This window comes from Engystomops pustulosus, chromosome 7, assembly GCF_040894005.1.
Source record: "Engystomops pustulosus chromosome 7, aEngPut4.maternal, whole genome shotgun sequence".
In the NCBI taxonomy this organism is placed as follows: Eukaryota; Metazoa; Chordata; class Amphibia; order Anura; family Leptodactylidae; genus Engystomops; species Engystomops pustulosus.
The window spans coordinates 9,847,257-9,859,422 of NC_092417.1; the positions used below are offsets into that span (position 1 = coordinate 9,847,257).

At 45.5% G+C, this 12,166-nt stretch overlaps 1 protein-coding gene across 3 annotated transcripts in view; it reads left to right on the plus strand.

The window, feature by feature from the left end:
* Window positions 1–12,166, plus strand: part of LOC140069210 (NACHT, LRR and PYD domains-containing protein 12-like) — a 95,237-nt gene that overhangs the window by 49,836 nt on the left and 33,235 nt on the right. For all 3 annotated transcript variants that reach the window (XM_072114648.1, XM_072114649.1, XM_072114647.1), the window contains exon 5: window positions 10,028–10,093. In XM_072114648.1, the coding sequence (XP_071970749.1) occupies window positions 10,028–10,093 (66 nt within the window). The remainder of the gene's footprint in view (window positions 1–10,027; window positions 10,094–12,166) is intronic.

Genomic DNA, 12,166 nt, shown 5'->3' on the forward strand with positions numbered 1-12,166 from the left:
TGGACTTTCTTTGTTTTGTATATCGGCTTCCAGGATTTTTGCACACCTCTACTCTAATATCTCATTATCTCAAACATGGAATGCTCAACGGGCGATTTATTTCACTCCTTCACTTATACCCAAGAGGACCAGGAACGGATGTTGTCGAGTCTTCAGTCCGATACCTCCTTCCTAAGCACACCGTCAACATCTGAACTGAAACGCAAGTACGAAGTACTCTCTAAACGATTCATTTCTCTAGAACTTCACTTGGCCACCCTGGGTGAATATTTAAAGGCCAAAAGAATCCCAAGAGGGATGCGTTCCAACGTCAGACCTAATTTGTTCATACAGGACTCAGCCTTTTGCATGAAGTTCATGCAAATATCTAACAAATATTCACTGGATTTATTAATGTTGAATATAGAATTTTTACAGTCAGAAACCAATAAAGTACAAGAATCCATGTCCCTTATGAGTTCGACCCTTAAAGACACCCTTACAGAAGATGACTACAAAATATTTATGGACTCTATCCAATTAAAAACCACCCAGAATAAAACTGAACTGGAACAAACGAAACGGATGAAGTGGACCCGAGACCTTGAGGACTACCGTACCGGCAAGATATATGCATGGCAGAATTCGTATACCCAACCTTCCAATTCGTCCATCAGAGAAAGTGGCAAAAAGAAACGTGGCTCTAATAACAGAAACCCTCTCAACAGAAACTCCAGAAAAGGCGACAACCAGGAATCTACCAGTTCACCAAGGGAAGAATTATCATCTCCTTTTTTAGGAATAGGACCTCATGCCCCAGACGAACCAGGAGAGGGGGCAAACACCATTTCAGATCCCGAAAGAGACAGACCTATGAGGGGCCGCACCCAACCACAGCGATCCACGACCAACAAGAAGAAATGACACAGCTAGCAGTGGTAAATATTTCCTCTAAGACTTTATCATGTGATGAGACTAATGTGTTACAAAAAGGTTTATCATTTAGTCCGTGGTCCTACACTAATTGGTTTGAACTTGAAATGGATATTTGTAAGCTTGTACGCAACATTAAACTCAAACATTGGTTCCATAATCATGAGACGGCAGATTCTAACACTGAGAGAGCCCCCGATTATCCCACGGGGATTCTTGATCTCAAAAGGTTTGGTTTGCACAATAAGAGCAATTTTACTCCCCCTGTAGAGATACCAGCCATTGAAGCATTCTCTACAGCTGTCAAACATGACATTCATTGTCTACGCCAGCAACAACAAAACAGCCTAACACACCATAACATGACCAGTTTGGAGGTTGCGGCGCTCAGGGACCTTGCCCATGACGACGACATCGTCATTAAACCCGCAGACAAGGGTGGTGCTGTCGTCGTCATGGACAAGGCCCAATATGTGTCTGAGATCCGCCGCCAGCTGGCCGATACATCTACTTACAAACAGGTCTCTGCAGACCCCAAATTTGAGTTAGCACGTAGGATCAGAAATATCTTAGACGAGGCCCTCCATACAGGCATTATTAGCAAAGAGCTACATAAGTACTTATGGATTGACGATCCGGTGACCCCGGTTATTTATGTCCTGCCCAAAATCCACAAAAGCTTAGAAAATCCCCCCGGACGCCCGATTGTATCGGGGAATGATTCCATCTTTTCACATATCACTATCTTTTTAGACCGGGTACTCAGGGATTTTGCTGTAAACAGCCGCTCATACATACAGGACACGTCCGACTTTCTATGTAAATTACAGGATACTCAGTTGGAACACACTTCCCCTATCATTTTAGCCTCATTCGACGTGGTATCCTTATATACATCTATCAACCACGAGCTCGGCCTGAGAGTAGTGGAAAAATGTCTAAGACAGTCGCACTTTAATGAACAAGAAATGTTGTTTATTTTGGAATTGCTTAAAATGGTTCTGTTCAACAATTATTTTCTGTTCGGAGAGAACTTCTTCGTTCAACAGAAAGGGGTTGCCATGGGGGCTAGCATGGCCCCCTGCTATGCAAACATTGTCATGGCCGGCCTAGAGGAGGAGAACGTCTATGTATCCCACCACTTCCAACACGTCCGGAGGTGGTGGCGATATATAGACGACATATTTCTCCTCTGGACGGCCCCACTCAACAGTCTCCTCGAATTTCAGGAATTCCTAAACACTATTGACCAAGACATAAAATTCACACTGGTTCATTCTACCGAAAGAATACAGTTTTTGGACGTACAAGTCATACTTACTGACAACAAGATAACCACGGACCTTTACACAAAACCTACGGACAGGAATACCATCTTAAGATATGAGAGTAGCCACCCACGTCCCATGCTTGATTCCCTGCCCCTCAGCCAGTTTCTACGTGTAAAAAGAATCTCTTCTGATGATGACAAATATCAAACGAATGTACAACAAATGATCACTAAATTTCAACAAAGAGGTTACCCTAGACGCGTCATCAATAAAAACTTGATTTCCGCGCAAAATAAAGATAGAGATGCTCTTCTATTGCCCGCCAAAAAGAAAGAAGGGACCCCCAGAATCCCATTTGTCTCCACGTTTAGTGACAATAGTACACTAGTCTCAAGTATAATAAGAAAACACTGGCGAATTTTGGCCAGTGATCCCTCTGGTGTTCCAGAACTAAAAAACCCTCCGCTTTTCTCATATAGACGATCTAAAAACATTAGGGACCATCTGGTAAAATCGGATGTTGGTCCCTTGAGGAGAACCATACAAAAAACTCTTACCGGCACACTTAGGGTTGGTAGTTTTCCCTGTCGCTCATGTATCAATTGCGCTTATATCGTTAAAGGGAACACATTCACTCACAATGATGTCACCTATAGAATCAAACATTATTTGGATTGCAACAGCGACTTCGTAGTCTATAAGCTATCATGCCCATGCAATCTGATTTACGTGGGTGAAACTACTCTTGACCTGAAAACCAGGCTGACACAACACAGGTACACCATCCGCAAAAAGAGACTGGACCTACCTGTCAGTAGACATTTTTCTGATAAGGGCCATAAAGAATCTGACCTGAAATGTCAAATTATTGACCGCATTCTCCCCCTTAGGAGAGGGGGTAATAGGGAACATACCCTCCGGAAAAAAGAACTGGAGTGGATACACCGCCTTCAATCATTACAACCCCAGGGTTTAAATATTGAATTTAATCTCACCACTGTTATATAATATGCTTATGTGAATAGGTTGGTACTGTTCTGTATACTCCGCTGTACCATCCCTGGTTCCTCTGAAAGTCATAAGTGTATTAATGCAGGGGATATTTCCCTTTTTTTCTCCGATATTAATCTTGTAACATTTGTTTGTTTTACTTTAGATCCTCCTGTATTTGGACCCAAAAGACCCCATACGTCGGCAAAATCTATTGGCTATCAATTGGCTGCAACCGAAACCCCCTCCCGGAATTATAGCGACCTCTCTGTCTTACTCCTCTTTTTCTTCCCTTCTCCTTTATCTAGGTCCGCGAATAGTGTGAACCGTGGGACGATAAGGAGACACGCACAGAGTTACAAAAATTGTGACTCTGAGGTGCTCCACTAGTCCCGATGCTAACATACTGTTCACACAGTATGTGTCCGGTTCTCACTGCGGTTCTCACTCGAACAGTTCTTGACCTTCTTTCTATTGGTGACCAATGGGACGATAAGAGGGCTCATGTGGACCTGCCATTTCGCGGATCCGCAACGACCCACTTGTCCCGCAAGAACACACTGCTTCCGCAGTGTGTAACTGGTCTCCTAAATCCTGTAAATATCTCTATACTATACTTACCTTCAGGCGCCCCGCCTGTTTCCCTCAACCAATATGGCCGCTGCATCTCAGAATATGCCGTGCGCATGCGCGGCTGACGAGCGGTCACGTGACCCACTTGACTTCCGGTTTCAACCGGATATGACGTAAGAGGCGCTGTTTTCCCGGGTTCGGCACGTTTCTAAGACAGCCCCCTGTTAATTTACATAAATTCGATCAATGACGATGGGGCGGTCCTAGACCAGCAAGGAATTACTATTGTTTTTATAATGCACTTATTGCACAAATTTTCATTGTAGCACGGACACTTCATCTGTAAATATTGATGTACTATGCACTACTATAATGTATACTAAGAAATTGTCTTTGTACTAAACTATTGCACAAACAATTGTTTGACCAATCAGAAAGTGGGTTGGTCCATATATAGAAACACTGATCACTATGTTATATGCTTGAAAAAGGTGGACACACCGAAACGTCGCATCTGAAATAAAAGATCACCCTGATTTATTCTACCTACTGGAGTGCTGCTGCCTTCCTTCCCTATATCATTTGGTCCGTGCCGCGGATATCCAGATTTTTTGCACCCAGGCCGTTTGGTTGTGCTGCCTTGGACTTTCTTTGTTTTGTAGAATCAAAATTAGTTACTTATACAGACCCTCAGGAGAAGGGGGGTTGGGATACCCTTTCTGCAGGGCTATTTCCTTGCGGCCCAGATGTCCCGTATAGTAGGATGGAAGGACAGGGACGAACCAGTGAAAAGTTGGATAATGGAAGATGGGAAAGCTCCTACTGTGTACGAAGCACTGGAGAGGGGGGAAGTGGAGAAAAAGAAGAATTTAAATACAAGTATGGAGGCCGTTCATAAAGGATGGAGTCAGGTGAAGAAAATAATTCATATGGATGGTATTATAGAAGATACTCCTTTGTGGCATAATCCCCTCTTTCCAGAGCTTGGGAACCTCCCAGATCCCATTTTCTGGAAAAATAGAGGGGTGCGCCTTTTTTCTCAGATACTGGATAAAGGGGTAGTGGTAAGTTTTTCTTCACTTAAAACAAAAGTGGGTTTGAATAATGGAGACTTTTTGAGATATTCACAGTTAGCACATGCAATTATAGCAATAAGGAGGCATAGGAGTATAGAATTAGAGTCACATCCATGTATAGACTTTATTAAAAACACTAAAAAGGAAAAGGGTTAAACATAAGTCACAAGAACACTGGGAAAAGGAGATAGGACAGATAACACGGCATGAGTGGGAGGGGGTTTATAGGAATGTGAAGGTAGGATCTATTAGTGAAAATCAGAGTTATCCAGACAAAGGTATTGTATAGACTATACTACTCTCCAGATGTGCTGTACAAGATGAAAGTGAAGAGTTCATCTAAATGTTTCAAATGTGGAATAGAGGAGGCCGACTTTCTTCATACAATCTGGGCGTGCCCCAGACTTAAAGGTTTCTGGGATGGTTTATACCGGCAGATAAATAAAATTTTAGAGCGGCCACTGACCCCCTCGATTAGTGTGGCAGTTATGGGACTGTTTGGGATTAGCGATAAAGTGAAGCAAAAAGAGAGGCTATTGGTATTAAAGCTCATGACAATAGCCAAGGTCCTTATAGTTCGAGAATGGGGAAGTAGTAGGATTCCTAATGTGAACCAATGGTTCGCTCTTACACAAAACATAAATCTACTTTACATTTTCATAATTTTTGAAATGTCTGGATAATTTATTTTGATGTCACGCGGTTACAAATCGAATAGAGATTTTCCGTATTTTCAGAATTTACTCTTTTGCGGATAAATACTGATTTGAATGAAATTTTACATATTTAACATCAAAACTCCCCCTATATAATCAACCCATTTTCAAATCTGCCCCCCTCAAACTATCAGAAACAGCTTTTAGGAAGATTGTTAACCCCTTGAGATCTTCATAGTAATTACATCAAAATGAAGGTGAAATTTAGAATGGTAAAATTTTGTCGGTTATACGCTCATTTAGCCCTAAAATTTACACATTTCCAAAAGATAAAAATACAAAACCCACCATACAATTTGTTCTGCAGTTTCTCCCGAGTGCAGAGACCCCCCTCAATTCTGTACTGGATTTTTTCCTTTTTTTTTTTGTGTTCACTGTATAGACTAATAATCATATTATCTTTATTCTATGGGTCATTACGATTACGGGGATACCAAACATGAATATTTTTTCTTACATTTTACTAAATTTGTCAAATAAAACCCTAATGTGGGGAAAAAGTTATAATTTTTGCATTGCCGTCTTCCAAGTGGCATAACATTTTTAATTTTTTGGCTATGGAGCTGGTTGATGGCTTGTTTTTTGTTGTACTTTTCAACTGTATCATTCTGAAGTACATATGTTTTTTTTGATCACTTTTTATTGCATTTTTTGTGGGATTGAATAGGTAAAAATCATAATTTTTGGAGGGATTTTAGCATTTTTTTTTATCAAAAGGGTTCAATAATAATTTACTTTTATTCTACGGGTTGTTACGGACGCGGTGATACTATATATGTGGGGCTTTTGTTATGATTTTGGCTTTTTTTGTGTTATATGTCTCTTTATATGTTATGGGGCTTATGGGCATTTTTATTGATTTATTACTTTATTTTTTTATTGAAAAACATTATTTTTTTACTTTTTTACTACTTCCACCCTGGGACATGAACAAGCAATCATCTGATTGCTTGTTCATGGTACTACTAATGTATTGCAGGGTATTAGCAGTGTCAGCCTATGCACATGCATAGGCTGACACTGTGCCTTTAAGATGACGCCATCTTGCTGGCAGTGCCTGCAGGCTGTGCTGGGGACCAGATCGGACCCCCGCACTGCCATGGCAACGATCAGCGCCCACCAAAAACTATTCGGGGGAGGGGGGCGATCGGGGGGGAAAGACCCTAAGAGGCATGTTAAATGCGCTGACCACAGCATTTAACAGGTTAAACAGGTGTAACCCCGTGTTTCCCAATGCCGGACCACAGGCTACGGACCACAGGAGGCATCTGGAAACGCACAGGAAACGGGACCTTGGGATACACACAGGAGGCTTTCACCTCAGTTGCCTCTTCTTGCGTCTCCTCCAATTCATCTTGGTGACGGGACACCTGAGGAGGAAAGCAGAAACAGGACAAACCTCGATAAGGTGCTTGGACCTGGCAGGGAACAAGCCGAGGATACACTGGAGAGTCTTTTGGCCAATGGATGGATAACTTGCAAAGAGTCCTCAACAAGCAGTAAGGCCGGAGGCTGAAATGGCTCTTGGAAGACCGGAGAAGCACTGGGAAGCTGCGGAGGCAGGAGCAGTTCTTGGAAAGCAGAGACAGCTTTGGAGAGTTGCAGAGGTCGGAGCCGGTCTTGGCACATTGGAGAGTGGAGCGGCACTTGGCACACTGGAGCGGCTTCTTGGAAGACCGGAGACTCTGGAGCGGCTTCTGGGGGAGCCGGAGACTCTGGAGCGGCTTCTGGGGGAGCCGGAGACTCTGGAGTGGCTTCTGGGAGAGCCGGAGACTCTGGAGCGGCTTCTGGGAGAGCCGGAGACTCTGGAGCGGCTTCTGGGAGAGCCGGAGACTCTGGAGCGGCTTCTGGGAGAGCCGGAGACTCTGGAGCGGCTTCTGGGTGAGCCGGAGACTCTGGAGCGGCTTCTGGGAGAGCCAGAAACTCTGGTAGCTTTTCGAACACCGGAGCCAAGTGAGGCCGACATGGAAGCCGGGCTTGAAACTGCTTCGAGTCAGGCAGCTGTTGAAGCAAGGCGGTAGGCTGGGGAGGCTTTAGGGAAAGCGAAGCTTGCATTTGCAGGGAGTCAAGCAGCTGTAGAAGCACGGTGGCCACTCTGCTTAATTGTCTTTCCCGAAAAAAGAGCTGCCGGGACTGGTGGGCAACTACTCATCTTTGCTGTTGTTGTCCTTTCACGTTTCCCTGCTTCCTCCTCTTGGCTGTTGTTGTTCTCTCACGTTTCCCTGCTTCCTCCTCTTGGCTGTTGTTGTTCTCTCACGTTTCCCTGCTTCCTCCTCTTGGCTGTTGTTGTTCTCTCACGTTGCCCTGCTTCCTCCTCTTGGCTGGTGTTGACCCCTCGCGTTGCCCTGCTTCCTCCTCTTGGCTGGTGTTGTCCTTTCACGTTGCCCTGCTTCCTCCTCTTGGCTGTTGTCGTCCCCTCACGTTGCCCTGCTTCCTCCTCTTGGCTGTTGTTGTCCCCTTGCGTTGCCCTGCTTCCTCCTCTTGGCTGTTGTCGTCCTCTCACGTGTCCTGCTTCCTCCTCTTGGCTGTTGTTGTCCTCTCACGTTGCCCTGCTTCCTCCTCTTGGCTGTTGTTGTCCTCTCACGTTGCCCTGCTTCCTCCTCTTGGTTGTTGTTGTCCTCTCACGTTGCCCTGCTTCCTCCTCTTGGATGTTGTAGTCCCCTTGCGTTGCCCTGCTTCCTCCTCTTGGCTGTTGTCGTCCTCTCACGTGTCCTGCTTCCTCCTCTTGGCTGTTGTTGTCCTCTCACGTTGTCCTGCTTCCTCCTCTTGGCTGTTGTTGTCTCTCTCGCGTTGCCCTGCTTCCTCCTCTTGGCTGGTGTTGTCCTCTCACATTGTCCTGCTTCCTCCTCTTGGCTGGTGTTGTCCTCTCACGTTGCCCTGCTTCCTCCTCTTGGCTGTTGTCGTCTCTCTCTCGTTGCCCTGCTTCCTCCTCTTGGCTGGTGTTGTCCTCTCACGTTGCTCTGCTTCCTCCTCTTGGCTGGTGTTGTCCTCTCACGTTGTCCTGCTTCCTCCTCTTGGCTGTTGTTGTCCCCTTGCGTTGCCCTGCTTCCTCCTCTTGGCTGTTGTCGTCCTCTCACGTGTCCTGCTTCCTCCTCTTGGCTGTTGTTGTCCTCTCACGTTGCCCTGCTTCCTCCTCTTGGCTGTTGTTGTCCTCTCACGTTGCCCTGCTTCCTCCTCTTGGTTGTTGTTGTCCTCTCACGTTGCCCTGCTTCCTCCTCTTGGATGTTGTAGTCCCCTTGCGTTGCCCTGCTTCCTCCTCTTGGCTGTTGTCGTCCTCTCACGTGTCCTGCTTCCTCCTCTTGGCTGTTGTTGTCCTCTCACGTTGTCCTGCTTCCTCCTCTTGGCTGTTGTTGTCTCTCTCGCGTTGCCCTGCTTCCTCCTCTTGGCTGGTGTTGTCCTCTCACATTGTCCTGCTTCCTCCTCTTGGCTGGTGTTGTCCTCTCACGTTGCCCTGCTTCCTCCTCTTGGCTGTTGTCGTCTCTCTCTCGTTGCCCTGCTTCCTCCTCTTGGCTGGTGTTGTCCTCTCACGTTGCTCTGCTTCCTCCTCTTGGCTGGTGTTGTCCTCTCACGTTGTCCTGCTTCCTCCTCTTGGCTGTTGTCGTCTCTCTCTCGTTGCCCTGCTTCCTCCTCTTGGCTGTTGTTGTCTCTCTCACGTTGTCCTGCTTCCTCCTCTTAGCTGTTGTTGTCTCTCTCACGTTGTCCTGCTTCCTCCTCTTGGCTGGTGTTGTCCTGCTCCCTCCTCTTGGCTGTTGTTGTCCTCTAGGTCCTAGTGTACACAAACCGACTCCTGATGAAAAGCTGTAAGTGACTATTACTGCAGTTTGTCCATCCACTCCCTGCACACCCCTGGAAGGTGTCTGGTCCCTATACATTAGCAGGCACTGACTTCTCCACTCATCAGTAGTAACTACTGTCAGGGCCATTTGGGACACTAAACAATCTACCGATACTTATGGACCAGTGGTTTAGTGTCCCAAATGACACTTTATTTGTTGCTTTCTGCCCGTAACAAACCTTTATACTCATCTCAGCCAGGGAAGCTCCACACCATGCTTAGTGTAGCCATGAGGCAAAATGGTTCTTCAGGGGGAATCTTGTTTCCTGTAGAAAACTCTTATTATATTATATTGAGCTGCTTTAACTCCTCCAAGTCATTCTGTGTTCCTGCCATTTATATGTAGGTGGTTTATACTTGGGGCGGAGGGGGACAGGGGTTTGTGAGGTCCAGAAACTTCTATATAAATCCATCAGTGTTAGGTTTTCTACAGATTGTTGATATAATTTCTGGCCTCTACCTATTGCTAGGTACGTGTAGATTCATTCTGATCCATCTACTGGTTTCATCTGGTCCAATCTCTGGCTCCTGGGATTGTTCTCAGCTTTATCTTTATGACCATTGTCCATATCCCTGTATAATCTCACATGTATATTATATCTGTACATCCAGCACTGATCTACATACTATAAAATCCTACAAATTTCTTATTAGGTGAGGATCTGCCGGGAGAAATCCTACTGGATGAGGAAGGACACCACCTACCCCTAGATCTGAGAGGTAAGTGCACTGTTAGGTCTGCTCTCAAGTCGACCATTACAGACTTGTACTGTATGGAAGTCTAATTCTTAAATACCGTAGTTCTCGTCCCAGTAGCTATTAGTTATAGTGATGACCCCCAGTAGCTATTATTCACAGTGATACCCACTGTGGCCACCATTAAACCCCCAGTAGCCAATAGTCATAGCGATCCCCACAGTAATAACCCCAGTAGCCAGTAGTCACAGTGTCGGACCTTTTATAGTAAGTGATGGCCCCCAGTAGCCAACAGCCACAGGGATGGCCCCCAGTAGCCAACAGCCACAGGGATGGCCCCCAGTAGCCAACAGCCACAGGGATGGCCCCCAGTAGCCAACAGCCACAGGGATGGCCCCCAGTAGCCAGTAGTACCATGCAATCGTCAATCCTCACCCGGTGTTTTGCATTTACACAATACAAGACAATGGGCGCTGATTACTGTTCGCATGCTTTTGTATGCAAACGAATATGTAAATGTATTTGGGCCAGCTAGTGTATTTTAAAACGCTAACGTGTGATGCCACCCTGAGGCCTCTTGATGTATCCGTTGGGCAAAGCAGTCGCCGGGTAAAACGTTGCCAAGTCCAACCTGGTGTAGTTTTGCGTAAAAACCAGCAAACAAAAGTTTGCAGGCTTTTCAAAAGAATTTAGGTGCGCGCCTCTACAGCCCTTCACGACCACATGTCAAACTCCCTCCCCCCCCAGCCTGTGAACCTTCTTTATATACCTGCAACCTGTTGCATGTTCAGTCCTTAAGAGGTTAAATACTGATTCCTGGAAGTAAAACAGTCTGGCAGATAACAAGCTTCAGGCCCCTTCACACGTTTCTTGTGTTTTAATTCCATGTGCAAAGGCAAAAGGGAGGGGCTCATTCCAGAACAAAAGCGTTTCAGTAGAAACACATTTGTGTTCTGGCTATGCCCCTCCCTTTTATGGTTTCCAATGCAGTTAAAACGCATCAAAATAACTAAGTGTGAATGGGCCAGTATTCTGCAGGACTGTTGTACACGTCCCCAATCACTTCTATGGGCTCATGCACATGGCTGTGAATTTCATAGCCCTGTGTATGAGGCGACTGCCTGAGCTGCAAATGACAGAGCAGGTCCTAACCATGTTCGCAGTTCAGGCTATTATTATGTACTTACATCCCAATGTCAAACAATGTCCAAACAACGATCCATGGGACCATTATTTTCATCCCAAGAACTGCACAAGTGTATTATCCAGGAAGCCTGAGGCTGCCTTCACATTTTGGGGCTCATTTACTACGGGTCGCGCTGTACACTTTGGTTGGACAATGCACATACTTCGTGGCTAAAACATCTTGCACAGGTATTTAAGAAGTGTCTGCCCTGGGATAGCGGTGCATGCAACCCTTGTGTGATGCAGCTGCACTAGTCTCCATGCGACACAACTTAGGGGGCGGGCTGTCAGACGTTCCGACTGATTCGGACCAAATACCGTATTTAACTTTTAAATTGTGTTGCACTCCGTAGGTTAAAGATGAACGACAAAAACGTTGCTGGACTCCGTCTGACCTGAGCGGGAAGCGACACATTCATGATATCAGCCGCACGATCTTGGTGATTAGCTTCATACAGCATTATAGCCGGACAATGCACTTTCAGTGAACTCGAGTGACCTAGTAAGTAAATGTGCCCCATTATGTTTTCTTTGTTGCATTCTGTTGGGTTACAATGCAATTAGAGGTTTGTGTGTCTTTCAAAAACATAAAACAAAAGCAAAAAGGCAACATATCAATGTTGTGTTTTTGCTTTAATTTTGTATTTTTAAAAGGCAAACCTCTAAATGCATCGCTACAAAATGGCAAAACAACATGCATTTAAATGGAAGAGAAACAGGATCCTCTTTCCCAATGCGTTGAAAACGCAACAAAAACACAATGGGGCTCATTTACTAAGGGCTTTGCACCACACTATAGTCCGGTGAAGTGTCTGCGCTGCGATTGTGGCGCAGGCGATCCTTTTGTGGTGCAGCTGCGCTGCTTCCATGTGACACATTAGGGGGCGTGGCATCAGACAGTCTGACTGATTT